This window comes from Physcomitrium patens, chromosome 21 (genome assembly GCF_059467195.1).
Source record: "Physcomitrium patens ecotype Gransden chromosome 21, ASM5946719v1, whole genome shotgun sequence".
NCBI classification, from domain to species: Eukaryota; Viridiplantae; Streptophyta; class Bryopsida; order Funariales; family Funariaceae; genus Physcomitrium; species Physcomitrium patens.
Window position 1 is genome coordinate 7,002,410 of NC_143430.1, and position 25,109 is coordinate 7,027,518.

General features: G+C 31.3%; 2 protein-coding genes and 1 long non-coding RNA gene across 6 annotated transcripts; 2 read left to right on the forward strand and 1 right to left on the reverse strand.

Moving 5' to 3' along the window:
- Positions 1-350: 350 nt before the first annotated feature.
- On the reverse strand, positions 351-4,978 carry LOC112274550 (NEDD8-activating enzyme E1 catalytic subunit). Of its 3 annotated transcripts, none has more exons than XM_024504206.3 (10): positions 4,663-4,974; positions 3,675-3,838; positions 3,212-3,414; positions 2,652-2,884; positions 2,401-2,463; positions 2,069-2,125; positions 1,839-1,960; positions 1,448-1,565; positions 1,044-1,330; positions 351-730 (listed from the first exon to the last, which is right to left on the reverse strand). In XM_024504206.3, the coding sequence occupies exons 1-9, from the start codon at positions 4,810-4,812 to the stop codon at positions 1,055-1,057; spliced, it is 1,386 nt and encodes a 461-aa protein (XP_024359974.1). In that variant the 5' UTR covers positions 4,813-4,974; the 3' UTR covers positions 351-730; positions 1,044-1,054. The 3 variants fall into 3 exon arrangements, with proteins under 3 accessions (XP_024359974.1, XP_024359975.1, XP_073385927.1); XM_024504207.3 differs by having other exon boundaries at positions 1,039-1,330; XM_073529826.2 differs by having other exon boundaries at positions 351-1,330; positions 4,663-4,978.
- Positions 4,979-17,158: 12,180 nt separating this feature from the next.
- LOC141044651 (uncharacterized) lies at positions 17,159-19,621 on the forward strand. 2 transcript variants are annotated; one of them, XR_016499784.1, is made up of 2 exons: positions 17,159-17,784; positions 18,075-19,621. It is a non-coding gene; the product is annotated as an uncharacterized LOC141044651 (long non-coding RNA). The 2 variants fall into 2 exon arrangements; XR_016499783.1 differs by having other exon boundaries at positions 17,417-17,784; positions 18,092-19,621.
- LOC149986739 (uncharacterized) lies at positions 18,081-19,621 on the forward strand. Its single transcript, XM_090245813.1, has 2 exons — positions 18,081-18,258; positions 18,816-19,621. The coding sequence occupies exon 2, from the start codon at positions 18,857-18,859 to the stop codon at positions 19,187-19,189; it is 333 nt and encodes a 110-aa protein (XP_090101939.1). The 5' UTR covers positions 18,081-18,258; positions 18,816-18,856; the 3' UTR covers positions 19,190-19,621.
- Positions 19,622-25,109: the final 5,488 nt, after the last annotated feature.

The following is a 25,109-nucleotide window of genomic DNA, read 5'->3' on the forward strand; positions in this document are numbered from 1 at the left end:
CTTATTTGGTGAACAGAGACCGATATGGCTTCCTAAGAACATGATGCGAGTGTTATGCCAAAATAGTCAAATAATCTTACTTGGACTGAAGTATGAATTAGATTATGGATCCTCTCGACTCCACCATAGCAGAACTTCTAAACCTAATATCTAATACTGCGCAGCCAAGTTTTGGATATCTTTACCTTATATGTCTCATGAGTAGCGAGACCTGCGAGTCTTCAGTCACATGATACAGAACCAGTGAATTTGTCGCCAGTGATGAGGCAGCTCAGAGAATCGTCACAAGAACAATAATGATAACCAAATCATTCAGGTTACAGAACCAAAGCAAAATGTACCAATCAAAGTAGAAATTCAGGCATTCTTATTAAGGATTATAAGAACATACAGTAATATGTTCCGTAAAAGAGAGGTTTAATAGTCATGAACAAATACAAATTGTGGGGCTTCCAATGCACTCTCGACTTAAAAAGCAAGCCACCTGACCTCTACGTGACTAATCCTTAAATGAGATGTTGAAAAGATGATCCACTCCTGGGTTCTGCTTGGATTAACTCTAAATATCAGCTGTCTAGATCAAGAATTTAGGAGGAAAAACTTCGAACCGAGTGCATCATCAAGGCCAGAGAAACTGAACAATTTCTGGAACTTCATGTGAAGAAATGAAAATATCAAGAACCCATGCATAATCTATCAGAAGCATCACCGGACAGTCGATTCCAATTCCCTGCAGAAAACCCAGCTAATACTTCAGCACCAGACGATCAACGTGTCCGCCTTACTAACACCCTAGCAGATAATCTACAACCCCTGATGCATACTGGTCTGGGTGGGACACATCTGGCCTTAAAGAAATTTTCCTGGAGATTCGTGGTTCTTTTCATCAATATATGTGATTCGTATTGGGTAATGATAAGAGACATCTTGCTTCTGCTCAACAGTCTGTCTAACAAAAATGCTCTTTCAGATGCAATAGTCCATGCTACTATACAAAAAAGCCATATGAGAGCAGAAGATTTCACTAATGAATCCCACGTTACTTGAGGGTGCATCAGCCTCCTCCAACTGTGTCCATGTCTATGGAATCAAGACCCTCCTTAAATGTGACGCGCACTCGCAAAACTCCAGTCAATCTTCGATCATTTATATTTAGCACCCCTACTGTGTTGCCGTCCATAAGATCAAGAAGAGACTGCTGCAAGTTTGGTCGAGTCATTTCCTCCAAAACAGGAGGCGCTTGCATGTAGAGGTTATGGTCATGATACGACACGCTTGGTTTCGACAACTTCAGTTTGAATCTAGAATCCTTCAATAGTTGATCTAAGAACTGCAAGAAAAGAAAAGACAGAGTTGAGAGGGGCGTTCAGAACGAAACGGGACCAAGATGATGCAAGAGCACCAACAAGCATGAATAAGTATAAATTTCGGAAAAAAACCACGATACCTTTTGCAGTGTGATAGTATTGTCAACCTCCACAGGGACTCCTGGGCTACACATAATGCAGTTAGGATCTTTGTCGTGAGGCACAGTACGCATGTAAATTCCTTCTGTACCTGTGTATCTGCAGCGATTAAAGCAATTAAATGAGCACCTATGAGCCCTCTGTTGCTGAAGGAATTCCAGAAACGTTCTGGAAACTTATTCTAATTCAAATGCCAGGGCAAACTGCGAAATGATTGCATGAAAAAGCCCTTCTAAAAAACAAAAGTACATATTCACGGTATCAATAAGAGAAGCAAATATGTCCGACATCAGCAAAACTTGCTCAGCAAGACATAAGCGTGGGGAAAATTATTAAAATGATGAAACCAATACATCGGAAGTAAACACTTACTGCATGTACACGTCCATGCCTGTGCTGCACATGGTAGCTATCTTTAGGGTTTCCAAAGCACAAGTGGCCGCTACAATGGCGTTTGTTGAAGCAATCGCTGGTACAATATTCTTGACAACACCCTGATAAAAGCCATTCACAAGTAATAAGCATGCTAACACCAAGATAATATACTAATTCAAACTAGGCAGATAATGGAAATATATCTCATGAGACGGTACACTGCATACCTGAGTTAAGGAGTAAGTGATTCCAGAGATATTGTATTGCTCACCCCGTTTCACAGCCTGCAGCCACACACCCGATCCCTCCGAGTGTCAATAGTGAACAGCCAAATGTAGCCTTTGAGCAAATAAAAACAAGGTATAAAGCGTTAAAAATACTGATTAGTTAAGGTACTTGATTTTAATTTAGAATTACACGGCTCAATACAAAAATAACATGATGTAAAGATTCTGCACTATTGACAAATTTCTGCAACATCTACACAGTGAATTATGAACCAACGATAGCCTCCATCAAACGAGCATAAATAGATGTATCAAAAATAAGGAGATTTTACCTGATCATATATCCACTTCATATGCTCAGGATTATCTGCATCAAAAGATTCTCCTTGGCGTTCCTGCAAATACCAGAAGAGTCACCTCGAAAATCTCGAAGTGCGGTATGCAGATCGTGTATATTGACATTTTCTTCGGTGCAAGAAAAAAATCCGTGTTCTATCTATGATCGCACTAAAATATTCATTTCCAAAGGAACAAATGAATACTAAAAAACCATGACAGTACACTCTGCTCTCAACTAACCCACCTGACCCCATTGAATAAGGTGAGCATACTCAATGCAATGAGCTGGTGACCGAGGAGTCTCAGCTAGAGTGCACAATGGAAACGTGACTTGAGGGGGAAACAGCCAAAGTGAACAGTGAAAACAAGGTGTGATTCCTGGGAAAATAACTCGAGCATGGCCTTTGAACCCTTCTGTACCACCATCCACCAGAGGCTTAAGTGTGGCCAGGTTTGGTGAGCCATCTTCTTCATACTCTACACATTCCCAGAGGCAAAATAACACAAATAAATGGATCAGTATTACAAGAAACAACATAGATACATAATCGTAGTTTTTGGATCAAGTTTCTACATCAAATGTGAAAAAGCAGGAAGTTGTAAGAACTCCGTAGAAATGTTCTTCGAAACAAACAACTGGGGGTTGGGATTGGGGATTAAACAAAGCGAGACAGCCAACCCGAAAAGAGCTAATGACATAAGCAGCAACACTAAGCAGATATACAGCGACAGAACTTGGTGAAACGCAAAACTATTGAGGAAAATAACAATGCATAAACAGGATGTTAAGGAAGAAAGCCTGACCTAAGAATCCACAGACTACAGAGTTGATGTAGCTGCGTGCTTCCAGGGAATCTAAGCCCAAGACAATGATTTGAAAGTCTTGATAGAATGAGACATCTTTTTCCTCTATTCTGCAAAAGTGAGGGACAACTGTGACACCCTTCACTCTTTGCATCACTCTTTGTGCAGCCACCTCAGCCTTGGGCTTCCCAACATCTTGCATTCTGCATAAGAAATAATAGAGTTTAAGTTGATGCAAGCGTCCATAGTTAAAATGGTGATGACACCAACAGAAGCTAACTGTGGAGTGCGTCGCCAATAACACTCAAACTCTAAACCCTTTTGAAGGGAAATAGTGAAATCATCAGATAAACAACATAAATAATTACACAACCAAATACGCTTTCAAATTGAAGTTGCAACTGATCCTAAAATGCTCAAGTCAACACCTAGAATTTTCAGTCCACATGATGAGGGTACAAACCTGAAAAGGAATTGTCGATTGAGGTTGGACACGTCAATGGTGTCCATATCAATGACATCGATATGGCCAAACCCTGACAGAGCCAGATCTTTAAGAAGCTCACATCCGAGTCCTCCTGCTCCAATCACCAGCACTCGCAAATCATTTTGCAACGAATCAAGCAGCTGCAACCCATCAAACCCACTTCCAACTAAGTAATGTCTCCAAATCATCACCAGCCCGACAACAAACAAGTACACATCATCATCCAGACAGATTAATTACTTAGTTAATATTGGTACATTTTTGTTAACAATTAACGTTTTCAGCTCACGAAAAGTATATATGCCTTTAAAAACCAGAAACCAAAGAATGGTATGCCTTACTCAAGGTCAGCTACTTCCAGCGGTTAGTCATCAATGCAATAGTACTCTACTGGTTTGCACAATATTCTGAAGGGCGTTCGATAAAAACTGAGAGTAAATAGTAAACCAAGGGTTTAAACAACAATTACCACCTAGCGGAGGCTGTAGTTGAAACTACACCTTACTCTCATGCTCCTGATAAAACACTACAATGAAAAAAATACAAATCGCTGCATAGAGAGTGCACCGAACGTCCAGAAACAAACACTCAACCCTAAATTACAGTAACTGGAGAAAAGGCCACCAATATCTAAAACCTAATTTAAAGGATTTGTGAAACAACAGCACTGGTATTATGAATGTAAAAACAAAAAACAAAAAACAAAAAAAAAAAAACAAAGCTCAAATCACAAAACACAAAACAATCACTGCACCTCCACATCCAAAAGTTAGAAATCAAGACCAACCCGGCAACGATCGACTGAAATTGAATCAAAACCAAGCAAGGAGGGAAAAGACGCAATTCAAACGACCTAATCACTTCAGCTTCGCTCAAATAAACAAGTGCGCAATTGCGGCACAGGTAGGGGCACCGCGAGCTGAAATGTGACAGGCAAGTGAGGGAGGGAGGGAATGGGGTTTACCTCAGGGCCAGGCTCAAAGCCAGGGCCGACGAGGTTGCCAGGACGAAGCAGGAGGCGATCGAGGTCAGCCCAGCGCGAGGCAGTTAGCGAGTCGGCCATGGTCAGATTGGCGATGGCGAGGGCTTGATGAGAGTACGCAACGGAACCCATATGGCGCCTTCAATTCAATCTGGAGCCTGCCTTGTCTTCTTCATCCCCCTGCAATCTCATCATCCCCCTTCTTCGATTTCCCTCCTCTTCCTTCCTTCCTTCCTTCCTTCCTTCCTTCCTTCACAGCACACGGCGCTCCTCCTCGCCTTGTCTCCCCGTCGTCTTAGTCGTAGTCGTTGGCGCACTTCTCCCAATTCTGGATTCTAGCTTCTAGCGGCGACAATTCCATTTGGAATTGTCCGACGAACTTGCACATTCATCCAAAATATGTGTTGTCGTTTTCGTGGCTCTGTCCACTTACCCTTTCATCCACTCCATTGAGGAGAAATGGGGGGGGGAATGTGTTTGCTTTTGCGTATACTATGAGCTTTAACAATTTTGAACTAGATAGAAAGCTTAATTTAATGAATAATCTAAATGTTCCATGTTTCGATTTCATTACAATTTATTTGAATGCTTGTAGAGATTTATTTTTATAGCCCATGCAAACTAAGAAGATGGTTTAGGGGTCATTAATATTATTTGGTGTGCACAAAATTTTCATGTGGATTATGATCTATTATAACTTTTAGAATATTTTGATCTTTAATATTATCAAAAATATTATTTTAAAGTAAATAATTCTTATACTTAATTAATTTAATTCAAAAAGTAATAAAAGAATTCAAATCTTAGGTTTAATTATAAAAATATAATGTGTTATTAATTATAATATATATATATATAGATATATATATATAGTCAAATAATTAAAAAAAATTGAAATCAATATCCCAACATCCACTTTAAAACAAAGACTTGGACTTTTAATCATCTTGTAACAACAATAATAGGTATACTTACTTTTAGAATCTTTTATATACAACATTTTTCATCAATTTTAATAACTTATACTGTGCATCTTTCTTTGAGCATCTTAAATTTTAAAATTTTAAATATATATTTTATGCAGTAATATAATATATAATTTTTTATAAAAAAAGATAAATTATATTAAATTTCAACTAAAATATTTTAATATTTTTTTGAATATTAAATTGATTATTTTTACTTGTATGGCATATAATAAAATTTATTTATATCTCAATGCAAAAGATATATCACATTTATTTAAAATAAAGGTAATTTGGAATATAAAATACAAGATATTAATTTGCTTTATAATCAATATTTTTTCTTTAATATTATATAAAATAAATTATTTAAGAATTAACTTAGTCGCATCACAAAAATCATTTATAAGATAAAAATTACACAAAATATATATATATACCAACTTTTGATAACATCTTACAAAATATCAATCAACTCATTTTAAGAAAAATATATGTATGTCATTGCAATTACATGTCTTCTCATCTAATTTGCTAAAACCTATGAACTTAAATAATAATACAACTCTTCTAGCATTGACTACAATAATTCTATATTAATTTGTAAAACTTGGTCATTACCAAGCACCAAAATAACATGCTTACAAGAGATTCTTTTAATATTTTTACTTGTTAAAGCATAAAACATGTCTGTTATATTTTTTTATTATTTTTAAAATATTATGTTTGTAGAATAGCACACATAGTTTTTATTACCAAAAATTTATCATAGTTATTATGTAATATTAAAAACCAATGTACAAATTTTCATATTTAAAAATTTTCTACACTATATCAACTATTACAACTTCTTAATTTTAAGATAGTTTAAGAATTTGTACATAACACTAAAGATTTATTTATTAAATGTTATGCAATTTGTGCTCCAAATCGTATATGGCATAAATAAGTTTAGTTTCAACAAAATTGAGAATTTTTAATATCAAGATACATGTTTGTTATAGGATTCTATTAACCAAAGTATACCATCTTACTTTATTTGTTGCTAAACAATTTTATATTTTTCAACTTAAAACTTTTGTATAACTTTTATTATTTTCCAAAAATAAATTATTTTATATTTTATATTAATTTTATCAATTAAAAAATTTTGAATTATTTTTAAATTAATATAAGTATAATATGTATTGTTAAAATTGATTTTATTTTTTAATACAATAATATAGTATTTATACTTATATCTAATATCTATATTTTCTCATATCTATTCAAATTATAATATGTATAATTTACAATAATGACATAAATTTGACCTATTTTTATTTTTTGAGCCATTACACACCAACTAAAATATTTAATAATTAGTATTTTTTAAATTATTTACAAAACACTTTAACCATTATTATTTATATTTAAAGATACCATTAAAATTACTATATTATATGTAATATTTTACTTCTTCAAAGTTCAAATGTGACTCATATTATATTCTATTGTAAAAAAAAAATAAATAAATAAATAAATAAATAATAAGATCTTGTTTGGCCAGAAAATAAATTTATATAATAAAAATATAAAAGCCTTGATTTTAAATAATAAAAATAAAAAATTATTTATACATATTTTTGAAAAATAAATATAAAATCTATATTAAAATTTTACTTTTATGCAAACACACAATAATAAATATACAAACTTTATCAATGATATAAATCACAAACAATCAAATCATAAATACATTCTAAAAGAATAGATATTTACTCAAAGATGGTATAATATTAAGACTAAAATGATTATTTCTAAAGACAAGATGATTAAATATTCTTGAAATAAGAGTAAAAACAAAAAAAAAAAAAAAAAAAAAAAAAAAAAAAAAAATGTTGATAAGAATGAAGAAGGCCTCACTCTTGCCTTTATATATATTATCTAAGTAGGAGCTATGTGGCAACATTCTATAGGATCTTTGACACATGTCCAACTTGCAAGACATGTGTCTAACTTATAAAATAAGTTTCTTGTATGTGTGCCATATAGCCAATTTGTACCACAAGTTACTAATATTTGAGAAACATGGCCAACTTATTGATTAAATTTTTAATATATTAATTATCTATTAATACATAAAAAATAAAATTTGAATCTATAAAGCTTCTAAGAAGTTTTTTCACAAGATATTATAAAATTTACTTACTTATATTTATTTCTATTTGTTTCTTTAAAACTAAGTAAATATGTATGTCCATGACATTACCTCCTATTCTAGGAATAAGTTCCACAAAGAGCAATGATCACATATTAAAAAAGTCAAAGATGCGACAAATTATAATTATTACATATTTTAATCTTTGTTTCCTTTGAAGGTAGTTGATAGATCCTTCTAGCTCAAATCAAGGCATAAAGGCCACCTTAATATTTAATCATTGTTGAGGCCTTCATAACTTTTTTAAAATAAAACATTTGAAACACCATCAAAGGTAATTTTTACTTTCAATAATATAACCAAATATTAGAAGTTTCTTCTAAAGTTGTGATATCAAGTACATTATATCTCACCATAAATTCAAGAAAAAATATGTTTTTTTTTAAAGAACTTCATTTCTAAGATGTCATCTTAAAAGTTGTAAAAATCTTAATGTCTCATGTGATAACTCAACAAATAATAGTCCTTGAATTAAATCCATTGGTTATTGATTCTTCATCTATTTAGTACTACAAATACAAAGAAATCACAAATAAAAATAGAAGATAGAATGCTAACTTTACTAAATTTTATTTCATTCATAGTGTCATGGACATACATATTTATCTAAATAAGAAGTATTAAATAGAAAGTAAATATATGTAGATTTGATATTATCTTGTAGCAAAGTTCATAGACAAGTATTTGATTTTATACATGTTTATAGTTAATTGGTAGATTAGAAACTTGGCCAACAAATTAGCCATATATTGCATGTGTAGGTAGTTTGAGGTTTAAGCTAAAAATGTGGCACACATATAGGAAACTTGTCTTATAAGTTAAAACACATGTCTTGCAAATTAGACAAGTATTGGAGGTCTTATAGAATGTCACCACATAGCTCTTAGTTAGATAGTATATATGTATGTAAAGATGAAGCCTTCTTCACTCTTGTTAACAAATTTCTAATCTTTAATCTTATTTCAAGACTTTTTAGTCTTTTTATCTTTGGCAATAGCCATTCTAATTTAATATTATACTACCTTTGACTGATTATCTAATCTTTTTGATTGACATAAGAATTTATTAATCTTTTAGTTCTTTGACATTTATGTCCTTTATATAATATAATGAATTATTTAATTCTTTATCTTGTTTATGATAGATGTCAATAATTAAATGCATCAACCTTCTATTTTGTATTTGTAAAATTCGTAGCTAATTTTTATATGTATTTACTAATATCATATCTGCACTAATGTACAAGTTATTCTTATATATTTTGATATAGCCTTGAGTCTAAGATTTCTTCAATTTATAATTCTTACTTAATATCTAATTCTACAAAAAAAAAAAAACATAGTATTTATCTTCTTCTAAATATATGAATTGTTTTGCATTGTTCAAAAAATATATATACATACAATGAGATGGATCTTTATAGATTCTACTAGATATAATTAATAAGCAATTAGATTAATTTGTTTACAAATTAATTTTTTTTTAATTTTATAGTGATCTAATTTATTACAATGGCAAGTAGTTTTGATATTACAACAAAGTAATCATGTTTTATTGCTAAAGTAGAATTGATGTTGTTGCTTACAATAAACATTTATGTTAATTTTTTGAAAATTCTTAAGCTTCTTTTAATTGCACCTTCATTGTTATATATAGCTCAGATAAATGATTTGTCAAATCTTTTGTGATAGGATTATCAACTTTTGCAAAGTCAAAAGCATCAAGTTGTAGATGATAATCATAATTAATAAAAAAGTGTATTTATTGAATAGATAAATATATTGTATTATTATAAGAAAACCTTGCCAATAGCAAAAGAATTATCCAATAATCTTGATAATTATGAACTAAAATAAACCTCTATTAATTAGAAGTTTATTCTAATTTACAACAAATAAATTGATTATGTGGAATTTTAGAAGTTACAATTATTAATTAAACCTTAATCAATTAACTCTTCAATCATTTTAAATACCCAAATTATTAAGCAAAAACCTCTACAATTAATCTACACTTATAATAGTAATCTACTCACAACATGCATATCCAAGAAATTCCTTCTTTAAATTCTTAATTCTATTTATTTAATTATTTAATTTTCTTTTCATCTTTCATTTTTGTTATTATTAGTTATTATTTATTAATTTTTATCTATTAATTAAAAATTAATTAACTATAATTTATCATCCATGAATAAAATTTCATTCATTAATGATTTTTCATTCCATCAAACCCTAATTCATCCCATTTAAACCTAATTCAATCCAAATGATTTAAATCATTCAATAATTATTTATTTATTTTTAATAAAGCTAAATCTCAAAACAAAAAACAAAAAAATCTTGATGTTCTTGTTTAATTCTTCCTGATGCTGAGCTTGGCCTTGAGGTTTTGCCTATTGAATAAGTAGACCTAGATGGAGGACTTGGAAGGAACCTCCGTTTTCTTTGTATGCTGCCTTTACCGACCGATTTTGAAGTGTTGTTGGTGAAGAATTTGATGCCACTTCAGACCGACGTAAGCGATAGTAGCATTAAATTGCTGAAGTTGTAATTGTAGAGTTGACACACTTCTGTATCGTAAGCTCCTTCCAACCCAATCAGCATCAAGTCTTGTCGCCCACGATCTTGTCATCACCATCATCACTATAGGCGATACCCCACAAAAGCATCGACCGGATGATCGTATACTCAAATGACCACGTTGAAATTTGTCGACCACCTTCCGCTATCTTACAGCTCCTTCTTCTTGCCCTCGTCGGAGCCCAGTCTAGTTGCACGCTAAGACATCGTCGAAATCGCAAACCCGCAATTTGTATTGTATTCCGCAAAAAGAGGAAAAAAATAATGCTCCACTTTTTGAATGTAGCAATAAATGACAAAAAAACCAAGAGAGCCTTGACCAAGACTCAAGATTGTTACAGACAACCACTACTGCTCACCCTTTGATGGTAGCGACTAGAAGACCATAATTGATATCAGTGGAAGGGAACAAAAACACTGAAGGAGAGTACAAAAAAACAAGAATGCCTGCACTATCACACCACATTCAGAAAACAGCTCAACTCCCGGTCCGCACTACCACGGCTTCGGAACAAAGGCACCACCTTTGACAATTTAATACCCAAGTTTAAGTATAAAATGGAAGAAAAAACAGCAACGCTTCTACGGAGCGATAGCAATGTAGCCACACCCGCAGGAAAACCCACTGTGAGCCCGTAACAATCGGAACCCGGGTGAACTACGACAAAAAATCAGAACAAAAGAGGAAGACGTAGCAGAATGTTAAAGCACTTAGAAAAACGCAAAGCTATTGCTTTAGAAATTTTCTAAGGCCTATGGCCAATCTGGATTGCTGCAATCCAATCTTTGACGCTGGTAAGGATGTAACAAGCTTCTCGTGGGCAGCAATTCAGATTTTGCTTTGAAGAAGGTGGATCAGCAACTAATCTGGACCTGCCCACTACAACTAAAATGGAAGTCCTTGTAGAAGAATAAAACGTCAGCTTGCGGCACCTTGCCAATCGAAACCACAAGCTACACAACCCAGCTCTTGGTCGTCAGTACCACTAGTATTGCAATAAGGAAAAAACAAGAACTGCACCCCATGGACACCACTGGCATCCACGCCTCCGATGACCACAATTGGGTGCCTCTGACACGATTGCTACCATCGCATAGGTTGAATAAAACAAGAAGCGCCACTAATTCGATAACCAATAGCAGTCCATGGCGCAGGAGACACCATCGCACAGCAACAAATTCCACCACCGAATGTGAAGTCCCATGTCCATGTCCAAAAAAACAAAGGATGCAACCTAGCATCGCAGCCCTCACCGTAGCCACACGCACACACATAGAAGGAGTGATGGAGAAGAACTTTGGAATAATAGGAGCTCGGCCACCGCACAGAAGAAGAAGAAGAAAAAAATAAAAAAAAATAAAAAAATCAAGAGTGAGAGAGAGAGAGAGGACTCGGCTGCTGGACCCCTATCGACGAGCAGGCTTCCGCCATTCAAAGGCAGCCTCTCGCCTTCTTGATCACCCTTCTATATTTATTTTATTTTTTCTTTTTCTCTATTCTTCTTTCTACTTCTTTTGTTTTGTTTTGTTTTGTTTTTTTTTGGATTAAAAATTCTATTTTAGCTCTTACCCTATTAAAATTTTAATAACAATGTATATAAAAAACTCAAATTTATAGTAGCTAATTTAAAGAAAAAATACTTATTTTAAAATTTCTTTTCAAAGAAATTCCACAAGAGACCTAGTCTTGTATTGAAATCCTAATTTTTGCTATTTATCTCAAAATTCCTACACTAACTCACTAAAATAGTGATTCTAAGCATTATAAGTGCATTTTTTATACTAAATATCTAAGTGAGTCAATTCAATGATTCACAATAATAAATGATGGTACATCTCAAATACTTTTTAAAACTTAATTTATTTATTTTATTTCTCTATTAATTTAAGGATTGAAAGCCAAAGATAATTTTATATCTACCTTCAATATCTTGAAAAGAATTTTTAAAATCTTAATACATACCAAGTTTTTTTTTATCCATTATAATATTTTTTAGCAATTTTTGGTAGCAATAAATATTGTCAACAAAAAATTTAGACGTTTCTTTACTTAAGATAGTTTTTATATTTTGAGATTTATTATATAAATGAACTCATTTTATGGAAAAATCCTCTACACTTATTATTATAAACATGAGGAAGTTTTCTTCTACATCAATCTGAATAATATGGAAAGCTTCACATTGAGCCTTTGAATAAATTGACTTAATGGAACAAAGTGGCAATTAATTGATGCTCTACATCCACATATTCTAGGCAACAAGGAGTTTCACTTCAATATCTTGTCTGGTTGTTTTGAAGATTCTTTGATTATTCTTATAGTAATTACTATTTTTGAGAAAAATGTAACTAATTCATAGACTATAATATTCAACAATTGCAATGTTTTCTATTACTAACCTCGTTTGAGAATCTTTAGACTTACAATTTGGTTGAAAATTGATTCTAACCTCAAAGTTTAAAGATGTGTCTATCTTTTACAAGAATCAAATCTTATTTGAAGGTACAATTGTGCCTCGCTGCATTGACATCTAATTCATAAAGGACTTGATTGCCTTGCAAACAAAATGTCATACTAAAATTTGTGTGGCATGTAATTTAGATCTTAGATTCATTTAAAATAGAAATAAAATTATATCTTATCAAGCTCAATGGTAGATTTTTAATTATCACAAAAGTAAGGGATATATTTGCTATTATCAAGAATATAGGAATATTTTTGATATTTTAATATATTTCAAAGATATATATAATATTTTTTCTATCTTTTAATATATATCAAAATTAATTGATAAAAGCCTTATCATTCCAATTTATATAACAAGCAAGGTTTTGGAATTTAGCACCATATATAGTAGCTAATTGTGATTTTTATTATAAAAATAGAAATTTTGCTTCTACCATATTTTTTTAATTATTTTTTTCTAAATGCAATAGTAAATAATTCTAAGCATAAATTTAGGTCATATATGAGTTTTGAATCTTTTTCTATTAAAGATGCAAACTAAGAAAAAATACTTCTATATATGAATTTTCCTATGAATCCAACTTAAATAAATCTGTCAAAATATTGAAAAGGATATAACCTTAGATAGAACTTGAGTTGTTAAAATTCTTAAAATTTTTACATTATTCCATTAGATAATAAAAAAAGATTAATTTATAAATATATATTTCATAAACTTTTAAGTATAATAAAAGAAGAAGAATAATCCACTCACTTCTAAACTAAAAGAGAATTGATAGAAGTGAAGAAGGCCTTAGCCTTGCCTCTATATATACTATCTAACTAAAAGCTATGTGATGGCATTTTATATGATTTTCAATACATGTTTAACTTAGAAAACAAGTTTCTTATATGTGTATATCATGGCCAACTTGTGTCACAAGTCATTAAAATGTGTAACATAGGGCCAATTTTTTGGTCAGATTTTTAACTCATCAACCATCTACAAATACGTAAAAAATCAAATTTGGATATATAAAGCTTCTAAGACTTTCTCTACAAGATATTGTGAAATTTATTTACTTCTGTTTATTTCTATCTAATTTCTTAAATCTAAATAATATATATGTTAGTAACAAACTTTCACAACGAAGACAAATTCTTACATTAAGTAGCTTAAAAATCTCTCTAAGATTTATTGTTGCACTCTTAATCTTGTCTCATATAGTGTCCAACTTTCACTTTATACTATTATCTTTAATTTTTATTTAAATTATACATATCATTCAAAAAATAAAAATAAAAGTATAAGTAAATAAACAAAATCTTTTAAATTTTTTATAGATTAAAATAAGTGTTATACCTTTCAAGTTCTAATATTTTAAAAGGTATTTTTTAAAATATTTATTTTATATTGTTTAATTTTTTTTCTAATATATTTAAAAATTTGTAGATTATAAACTTCAAAAATTAAATTTTTACATTCTAAATATAAATAAAATATTCATCTTTACTAATATATATATATATATATATATATATCTTTCTGCATATCTCTATTGTCTCTTTTAAATATCAATTTTGTAGCTTAATAACGAGGGTCAAGACATGATAAAAGATATTAAAATATAAATTTTATGTTGATTTTTTTTAAAAAAATGAATATATATTATTAATTTAAAATCGTTAAATATCTTATATCCAATAATCTATATTTTAGAACTAATTTATAGTTCAATTTTTATCTATTTCAACTATACTTTAAAGATTTATTTTAAAAATAATAAAACTAAAATAATATATATTATCTAATTTACTTGGCTTTTATCTACACAATTGGATTTTATTTGAATACATTATATCACTGATGTCCAACTTTGTTATGGTTTCAAAAAAGAATTAAAATTATTAAATCATATTTAAATAATTTAATTCTAAGAAACTCTTTTTTATTTGTACATTAGAAATCAAATTGAATGTACAAATTATATATATGTATTGACTTTTTTAATTTTAAATGAAACAAATTTGAGTAAAAATTAAAATTCTATAGTAAATACCAAATACTTAGACTATTTTTACCATTTTAGGTATACATTTCATATATATATATACATATATATATCCATACATACATATTTACAATTCTATAAGTATATGGGTAGTATAAATTAATATAATCAATTTTAGTATTTTATAAAACTTTACATGTAATATAAATAGGAAATTTGAATAAAAAATATTATATACATGTTCACAGTGATCTATATTGATACAAAAATTGCTGCATAGTTAAAGGTTTATTCAATTTGTCATTTAGAATGTCTTTTGTGGTATTTTTTAATAAATAGAAATACAAAAGTATAACATGAATTTAAATAACATAATACTGAAAATAACTTTTTAAATTATTTTGTTTTTATTAGTCTTTTTTTATCATAAAAATAATTTATTGCGTCATATATTATTTTGATACAATATATGAAATATCTTAAATCTTAAAATATATGATTTTACATCATTTTTTTGCAAGTAATAAGAAAACTTGTACACAAGATATCAAATATCTTGGTTTCTTATTTACTTACATGTACTCATTTTATTTGTTAAATTCAACAAAAATATTGTTGTATGTAATGTGTAATTATATACAATTTTTTAATTTTAATATTTTTTTTACATCACAAAAACTCATTCTATAATATTTTTTATTTTTTTTTATTTATTTTGGATTTACAACCAAATTTTTTTAGTATTTTTTAAATAAATATAATATTGTAGCATTATTATAATTAAACATAAAATCTAAAATATTAAAAACTTATACATATTTATTATAATTTAAACTAATGTGTATATATATATATATATATATATATATATATATTTATATGCATCAAATAAATGAAATATTTTAAAAATAGAAACAAAATTAAATCATAAGTGGCTAGATTCTTGCATTAAGAAAACATTTGTAATCAAGAATTTTTTTAAGGATATTCTTGTTGCTACTAGGATTTTTGCTACTCTACCACAACTTTCTATCCATTCAATATGTATTTTTTAATTTTTTAATTCAAATATATATATATATATATATATATATATATAAATATAGATTTTAAAACATTCAAATTTTATAGAAAATTAATCTACATTTAATAAAAAATAATTAGAATAAATTGTAGTGGTAGTAGCAAAAATTGAAGTCACATTAAGAACACCTTAACTTAAACATTCATATTTTATTTTATTTGGTCTTTTTGGTTCAAACAACCATCAATGCAAATTAGAATGTTGAGGGTTATTCTTAAAACAAACACATAAAAAAAACAAAAATTTAATTTTAAGTTCTAAATAAAACACTGTAGCTTGTTTTATCAATAGCTAATACAAAACTTCAATGTCCAAGTTTATAATAAACATCTATAGTCTTGAATGCCCAATCAATCAATCAATCAATCAATCAATATATATATATATATATATATATATACACACACAATATTTTCTTTAAAAAGAAAACACCTAAACTTGAAAAAAAACCCGAATCATGCAATGGGAATGAATCACCACCAAGAGTATGCACGAATGTCATAGTGCACAAATCAACAAAAATGTGGTCATCAAAAAGAGGGAGAGAGACAACGAGAGAGACAACGAGAGGGGTCAATACACCACACAAAACCAAAACACCACATTGATCAACAATTAATATCCAACAAAAACAAGTATGTGGTGGACTTGACCCCATGAATGAATGAATGAATGGATACAACAGATGACGGAGTTGTGAGCCAGAAAGGGAGCATTGTGGATCTGCACAATCGTATTCCAATGCAATCTCATCACACACACACTCTCACAATCTCACACACACACACGGCGCCGCGAACTGCGATTTGTGTGGGAATCGGATCCCGTGGTGGAGTTAATGGGCGCGACGATGCCACAATCACGCAACCAGGCTACGATTCGAAGTAGCGGGGACCGATTTACAGAGCGCGTTCGGATGCTGTGCGACGCACAGTAATCTCATCACGGCGTTTCTAAATTTGCAAGTGTGAAATTTCGTGAGCGTGTGTGTTTGTGGGCTTCAATTTTATTTACTATGGAATCTTCGCATCGCCTCGTAAGTCACTAGTGTATCAACTTGTGTTGATGATGGGTATCTGATGACAGTCGACGACCAGAAATAGGCTCGGATACGATCGACGGAAAGTCGGAAAAGTGGTCGATGCCGCAGTAACGAACGATAGTTGGATGCTGCAAGTCGGTACCTCTTGAAAGAGCTTGCACACCTAGGGGGGGAGAAGGCTCGTCAGAAAGGCCGGCGCAGGGCTTCGTCTTCTGCCCATTTTGTCTTGTCAATTTTGCTTGTTTCGTGTTTTTCTCCGAGTGTTACTACGATCGGGCATGAAGAGTGTTTGCCTTTTTTTGTTTTTTCTTTGTTCCACCTCAGTGCGGGGCAGTTGTTGGGTTGGGCATCGAGGACAGAGTAGTGAGTGATCCTTGGGAGGATTCTGGTTTGTGGGTTTTTGGGAGGAAAGGTCCGGCATCATGCAATCGGCGTAGCGTGATTTGATGTGTTTTGGTGGAGTAGAGGGTGCGAGAAGAAATTATTGAAACGTGATAATTAGGATTTTAGGAGTAGTTCCGTGTGTGTGTGTGTGCGCGCGCTCAAGGCGAGGGCGATGACGGAGGTGCACATCAAGGTGCTGGCGGCGGAATCGTTAAAGAGGGATGGGTTGTTTACAAAGATGAGTGTATACAGTTTGCTGTGGATTGACCCCGCCATGAAGCAAGCAACGCGGGTGCATCAGAAGGGGGGCCGGTCTCCTCATTGGAATGACGAGCTGATTTTTGGGAGAGGGAGTACTAATATTCCCACATTCTACCATCACCATTCAGGTTAGTATTGAGGAACAAGGCTCTCTTATATTTCTCATATCTTATGAGGGTCCAGAAATAGTTCCCTCGGGTTTGTTGCGAAGATTGTTATGCTCAGTTTTTGCTGCATGACCTTGATTCTGCGTTGCTGCAGTGCTCACCAGTTTGCCTTGTTTTAGTTTTTTTTTTTATTATTTTTATATTATTGTGAACGTTCGAAATAATTTGTTTAACAGAAATAGTCCATTGTATCGGAGCATTACAAGAAGTGGTCGTTATCTGATACTGGCTTGCATCTTCTGATGTGTTAGGTGATAAAATATCGCAGAGGAAATCACGGTAAGCTGCTGGGAACTACTTACCTCCCTTTGGTGGAGATTGCAAGGATCAAAGCACTGAAGGACGATCCCCAGGAATATGATACTGTGAAATTGCAGCTGACTACTCCTTCAGGCCACGTGCAGGGCTGCATTGGTCTCTCCATTAGCCTCACAGGTAACCTTGTTAACTGTTTCTCTTTTTTCTTAGCGGCCATCCACGATTGCAACAAAGCCATTGCATTCTAGGTCAATTGCCACCTATCCATCTGCATCTTTTTGTATGGAATTCCAGTAGGAATGTGTAGTAGAATTGTCTGAATTTATGTAAATTTCTGAATTTAGTGGCCCATCTAGCACGTTGACTACATGAAGAGTTTAGAATGTGCTCTTTATTTTGCATTGAGCGAGTTTACTTCGAAGTAAAATCCTACGCAAATTAGTCCAGACATCTCTTTTTTCTTTGAAGCTTATATTCGAAACATTTCTTTCATTTTGTGTTCATTTCATGCTGGTCGTTAGCTCCATTGCCTTTCTCAGAAGCACGCAGGCTTCGATTGTGGGTATAACCTGGCAGGAACAGGTAAAGTAAGTCTTCATTATAAGTCCAAGTTTTGACGACATTGACGATTGGCTTGGAATTCTTTCCTTCCATCTTGTTGCCTTCTTCTTGTTAAAGTACATATTTGTACCTGCAACATGGAGTGCAGTACTAATCTAGCCTCTCGTAAGCAGCTAGGGTTCCGGTTGGGACAACTCGAAGCGCAGAACCTGTGATGGGGTACCCTGTGGGACTGCCACCTGACATGGCTTACTACAACACTTTTCAGTTCCAATCTGCACCATATGAAGTGCACCAACGTCTTTCAAATGCTGGGAATTCACGTTCCTCGAGAAGTGGATTGGATTTCCCTGTACCTGCTCGACCTGCTGCTAGAATACTCGAATATCCTCGTCGTCAGGAAGAATCCTCACAATCTGCACGAACTCCGCAGCCCTACAGTCTTTCGTTGGATCAAACGCCAAGTCGACATCGTCATGGAAATACTGCATTAGCATTGATAGGAGGTGCTATTGGCGGAATTCTTGTAGGGGACTTCGTTTTCTAATGCTGCTTCCCAGGTACCAAACAAACTATATCCATTTAACATGGAAACTATGAGTTGAGGGAGGGTTCTTTCACTATATCGCTTTAGTGAATGCTCCCTCCTCGTCATATACAAGAAACAGAAGATTACAAAATGTCTCGTTGCTGCTTCAGTGAGCTTCAGGGATTGAGTCACTGTTACTGGCTCAATGAATTGAGCCGCCTATCAGAATCTGCGGTGACTTCTTTCAGATTCTCTGATCATTCATTGTGAAGTTTTGCCACATTGAGATCCTGTACTCAACCCATTGGGATCATGTTGATAAGTATCTGCTAGAGTGATTTTCACTCATCATTTGGGATATTATAGCCAACTGTAGCCACTATTACCACTCACATTCCAACTGCTAATGTGAAAGGAGATCGGTGTATAGTTCAAGCCCTTCTTTGATCATCTCCCATTGCATCGATCAGTTTAGTGTCATTGTTGTGCTCATTCTCGTGATTGAAGGTTGCAATTCTAGGAAAATGGAAGGCTTCGAACTGAAGCAGATATCTTAACCATCAATGAAAGAGTCCCATATCTGGAATTCCTTTTGCTCTTCTCTCGTGTTTAAATCTCGATAGCTGGGTCCACATCCATACTCCTGCTTCTGTGACGGTGAAGAAATAGATCTTTTTTGGTGTGTTCAAGTTAACTCCTCTTGTCCACATGCAGTGCAGATCTTCTGGAATCAAACCAGAAATTACATCAAGTTCATTGATCCTCTTAAAAACGCATCCCTGCAAGCCATCGTTGAAACTTCTGCATGATTGAATTGCAAACTTCCATCGAACTGCTATGGGGAAGGGTTGCCGACACACCATAAAATCGTTACAGACACATTGAAAAATGGCCACCGACAATGAGGATCACACAAGGTTGAGCCTAATCTGATGGCAGTGGAATGGCAGATTAGTTGCCAGACAATAGACAATCCATTCAACTTTTTTACAGAATATTATACTACATTATGGCATGAGGAAATATGTATTTCGAAACACTTAAGTTGCTGAAGATTAATCATTGAGTCATCCTTTTTGTAATCCAGAGGAAGTCGCACAAAGCCAACAGGTTTTATGATGTTATGTGGTAAGTAAAGCTACAATACCGTTTTTTTTTATTATATTTATGAATTTTTTTATGTTCGTATTAATACTTATTTCTGTAATAGAAGCAAATGCAAGAATAGATTAAATTAGTTTTGATACATCTCATTTTTATTTTATTTAAATCAACAACGATGTTTCATGGGAAATAAAAAAATTTAATGTTTGGCCATCAAGGATATTTGCTGTAAATATCAGCTTCTGCTTCATACAAATGTAAAAATATTCCAGTTGATCTAAAGATTGGTTCTATTCTAGAGGGATGGTCTTTTGTGAGGCATTGACTGAATTCCACCAACAGACACTATATTATTACATTATAACTACATTATATTTTTAGTTTAATCAAATGTTTTCAATTCAATTGTATTATTCTATAACCCCAAAATCCGATTTTTTTTTTTTTTTTTTTTTTTTTTTTTTTCATTCTTGTAAACCTTCACTATAAAAATTATAAAAAAAACAAAAAAACAAAAAAACAAAAAGTTTAAACTAATGTTTTTGATTTCTATAAAAGTAAATTTAAGTTAAATGTTTGTTAATAAATAAAATAAAACATTAAAAAAATTACACATGAAATTAAAATCCAAATAGAAATGGAACGTCTCATTATGATTCTATTGAAACTCTGGTTTTGTTGTAGTTGGAGTATATGATCCACAAATTAACAATGTTTCTGTCATATTTTCCATGGGATACTTCTATTTGAAAAAGTCATGGATACATACATACATACATACATACATACATACATCTACATGTATCAAAGTTTTTATTCCTGCCTGTATATTTATGTATACAAAATAATAATAGTAGTATTAAAAAAATACAAAATCATTGGTTAGGCTCCATATTTGTTAAATATAATTTTTTCCATTAGCCAAATCTGCACTATCATACACTGAAATCATTGTTTTATTATAAAATATGTAATACATGGATGTAGTTTACATGAACAAGTTTTCACTACCTATGTAAAAGATAACAAAAGAATGTTTTTGGTAAATATTTATAACAATGAAAACAATCAAATTTTATTTTGTTGATACTTTATGTTATCTATCAATTATTCATTATTACATGATTTTAGCATACAATAGAAATTGATATTGAAGCTAGAAGTACAACAACATTTGTGATATAAATTTAGTGGTTGCAATCATGACACAAATTTTAAATTCATATAAATAAATCATTATAATTGTTCTTAGAAACATCATCAATACTTTTATTGTTGTTTACTTTCTCTTTTATTTAGAAAAGAGTATTATATGTTATTTATTGAGAAGTAGTGTTTCACGATTAACCTTATGTCTTAATATGTCATACAATTCTAAAATAGAAATCAATCCTCAACTTGATTACTAATTCAACTCTTTCAAAACACATCCATAAAACATTTATATATGAAAAAATTAAAAACAAAACCAACTTAAGGGTACAATTTGAAGATCAAAGAACCACTTTCAAACCATTTCTATCCATTTTTTTAAAAAAATAGATTTATTCACATTTTTTTTTCAATCATAATATATTTCAAATTCATGTATATTATATTATAAATACTATTTTAAAAAAGAACATGTTCTACAAATATATGAATGTTTATGAAATTTTTTTAGTATAACATAACTTCTTAAACTTAAGGCATATAAACCATGAAAAAAAAAATCTACATATACTTATCATTAATAAAAAAGAAATAATATATATATATATATTTGTATACATACATACATACATACATACATACATACATACATACATACAAATAGTATTACTAATGTCATTACAATTTTTGCTACTTCTATTACAACTTGCCATTTACTACATACTACTACAAGCTATCATAAATCTATGTGACACACCATGATGTATTTTTTTTCAACCACCAACATTGTACCAAAAACTAACTATATGAGGTTGCAACTCTCAATTATTTTAGTCAATAATAAAATCTTTATTAATTATGACAAAACATGCCGATTTGGTAGAAATGAATATAGACACAACAAATACTTTCGTCTTGGCAGTTATGGATGTTAGGAGATTTATCTTATTGCAAGGACACATATGTTTGTTGTAATCAAAGGCTTTACATTACATGCACATTTGCACTCTCTTTGTTATTTTCTAAAAGGTTGTCAAATTGTATTTTGTTGATAACTTCACCTTCTTTATGGTGCTAATGAACTTGCTTTGTAGATCTGATGGAAGTTAATTTGTAATAGTTGACATTTGGTCTATTTCAAGCTATATAATTTATATCCATGCAATACCTTATTGCATATAAGACCAATGAAGTTATTAATGTTCAAATTGATAAAGATTATAATGATATTCTTGAATTTTGTTGCTTATATTGCTATATATTACTTGTTGCACAACAACATTATATAGCTACTAGTGTGAATGAATAATGTATAACAAAATTGGCAAGACTTGGAAAACAACAATTATATAGGCATTTGATAAGCTTATTGTCTATTTAGAGATATTTTTGTTTCATAGAAGCAAAGTATTAATATTCAACAATTACCTTTGATCATTGTCATATCAAGTGATTTTCTATTTGAGAATATATTGGATACCTAGATGTAGAGAATTTAGTTATAACCTATTAGACAAGTTTCGACAAGTGATATATTCTTATTATAATGGCCAAATAAATATAATAATATCAAGAGATATCCTATTAATAAAATCCTTTTATATTTAAGAAGCTTTATGCATAAGGCTTTCTAAAGCATCTAGAAATACCTTAATATCTTTTGCTATATCAAGTCATAACTAAATCATTTGCCAATAAGCTTGATTTTCAATGAGCTCAAAGAAAACACATAATTTCTTTACAAAAATCCATCTTTATACTATAATTTTTTCGTAGCTCCATACCTCCATCTTTAACATGTATGTAAAGTCTTGGCTCTCAAAAATACCTTTATTTTGTATAAAATACCCAAATTATAGCAAAACCTTTTCAAAATATTTTTCTTCTACAAAAGATTTTTTTTTTGAACTTTAAAAATTCATATCTTTTAATCAAATTGTCATGAACATACAACTGAAGAAGATTCCAGAAGGTTCCAGAAGGTACCAATAGATTCTAAGAAGGCTCTTCAAAGGTTCTAGGAGGTTTCAATAGATTTTAAGAAAGTTTTAGAAGATCATAGGAGGTCCTAGAAGGTTCTAAGGAGCTTTGGATGATTTAAGAAGTTGCTGAAGAAGATCTTAGGCTTGCTTTGTTCTCAAGCCTCATAGAAACTTTTCAAGAAGCTTTTTAGGACCTAATATATATATATAAGAGTTTAGTCTAAGGGAATCCTCAGTTTCGACAACTCACTTTTTGTGGTTTAGCCAAGACCTTCTTGCCTTGTATCTAGTTGTTGTTTTAATGTTGAATTAATTCCATTCTTTGGTCTTGAATCCTTGTTTTGTATTTGATGCCTAACAGTTTCAAAAGGCTGCCAAGAAACAATATTAAGAGCTTGGTCTTTCTTGATAGAGAGTGGATTATCCAACTTCTTGGAAGTACTATAGCATTCTAAAGGTTGTGGATTACTGTCTCTTAGACTAATATTATTCTTTTTTTAATATTCTTTTGGTTTCTTTTCTTTATATCATAGATCAAATTTTTTTCTTTTAAAGAAGCGTGTTTCTTTAATTTTTTATGGTAGAAGGTGGAAAAGTCAATATAATAGACTCAAAAGAGATCAAGTTAGATTCTATTATTAATGTTCTTGAAGCATTGAGGATTAGGACAGAGACTTTGTCAAAGTAGAATGAAGAACTATATATGACCATATATAATGGTCAAGGAGCCGAAGTGCCTCAACGACCACATCAAACTGCAACAAAGGTTCCAAATTTTCAAACGACTATTTTTACTTTAAACATGGAAGGTGCATCTACTCAAGGCAATGTTCTAGCAACAATAAAAGAACCAAAGATCAACCTTTCAAAAAAGTTCGATGGTGCCCACTCAAAATTTTGTAGCTTTGTAAATCAAGTACAACTAATCACCTTCTTTCAATCCCAATGATATTCCACTAAAGCATCTCATGTTGGTTTGGTTGGAACCTTATTCTTGGGTCAAGCTTTATCCTAGTTCGTTCCATTATTTGAAAAGAATTGTCCTCTATTATACAATTTTCAAGCATTTTTTGTAGCATTTGCAGAAGCATTTGATAAACATGATAAGGTTCATTCTTCAACAACTAAAATTTGAAGCCTTTGACAAAGAATATGCTATACATCAACATATGCTTCAAATTTTTGACAATTAGCATGTGATATAAATTAGAGAGAAGATGCATTGATGAGCCAATTTTATTGGAAATTAAGAGACGATGTCAAGGACTTATTGTTGTTTATGCCAGATCCTCTAATACTCAATGAAGTCGTTAATCAAGCTGTAAAGTATGATAACCGTTTATTTCAATGATAAGAAGATAAACATTCTTCAATTACACCACATGTATACACTAATTATTTTACAGCTTCTTCACCACCCAATTCTAATGAGCAGTTGGAAGTAGAAGATATGCAAATTGATACAATTTGCTTCAAACCTCTTTTTGAGTAAGAAAAAAAGCATCGAAGGAAACTTGACCTATGCTTATATTGCGAAAAACCTCACCATAAGATTAATAATTATTCAAAGAAATGCTAGTGTACATATCGAATGAGGAGTGTGGCCACATCATCAAAAGTGTTACAGAAAAACGAGGGTGTTTAGCTACAATAGGAATTGTACAACTGGATTTTTTACTATCACAAACCAAAAAAAGTCA

What these genes read in the sequence shown, in the direction of transcription:
- LOC112274550 (XM_073529826.2), bottom strand. Translation starts at nt 4,812, where the DNA reads ATGGGTTCCGTTGCGTACTCTCATCAAGCCCTCGCCATCGCCAATCTG. An exon ending in TGTAGTCTGTGGATTCTTAG is followed by an intron (nt 2,885 to 3,211) that starts GTCAGGCTTTCT and finishes GGGAATGTGTAG; the next exon opens with AGTATGAAGAAGATGGCTCA. An exon ending in TGAAGTGGATATATGATCAG is followed by an intron (nt 2,126 to 2,400) that starts GTAAAATCTCCT and finishes GTGTGGCTGCAG; the next exon opens with GCTGTGAAACGGGGTGAGCA.
- LOC149986739 (XM_090245813.1), top strand. Translation starts at nt 18,857, where the DNA reads ATGGGGTACCCTGTGGGACTGCCACCTGACATGGCTTACTACAACACT.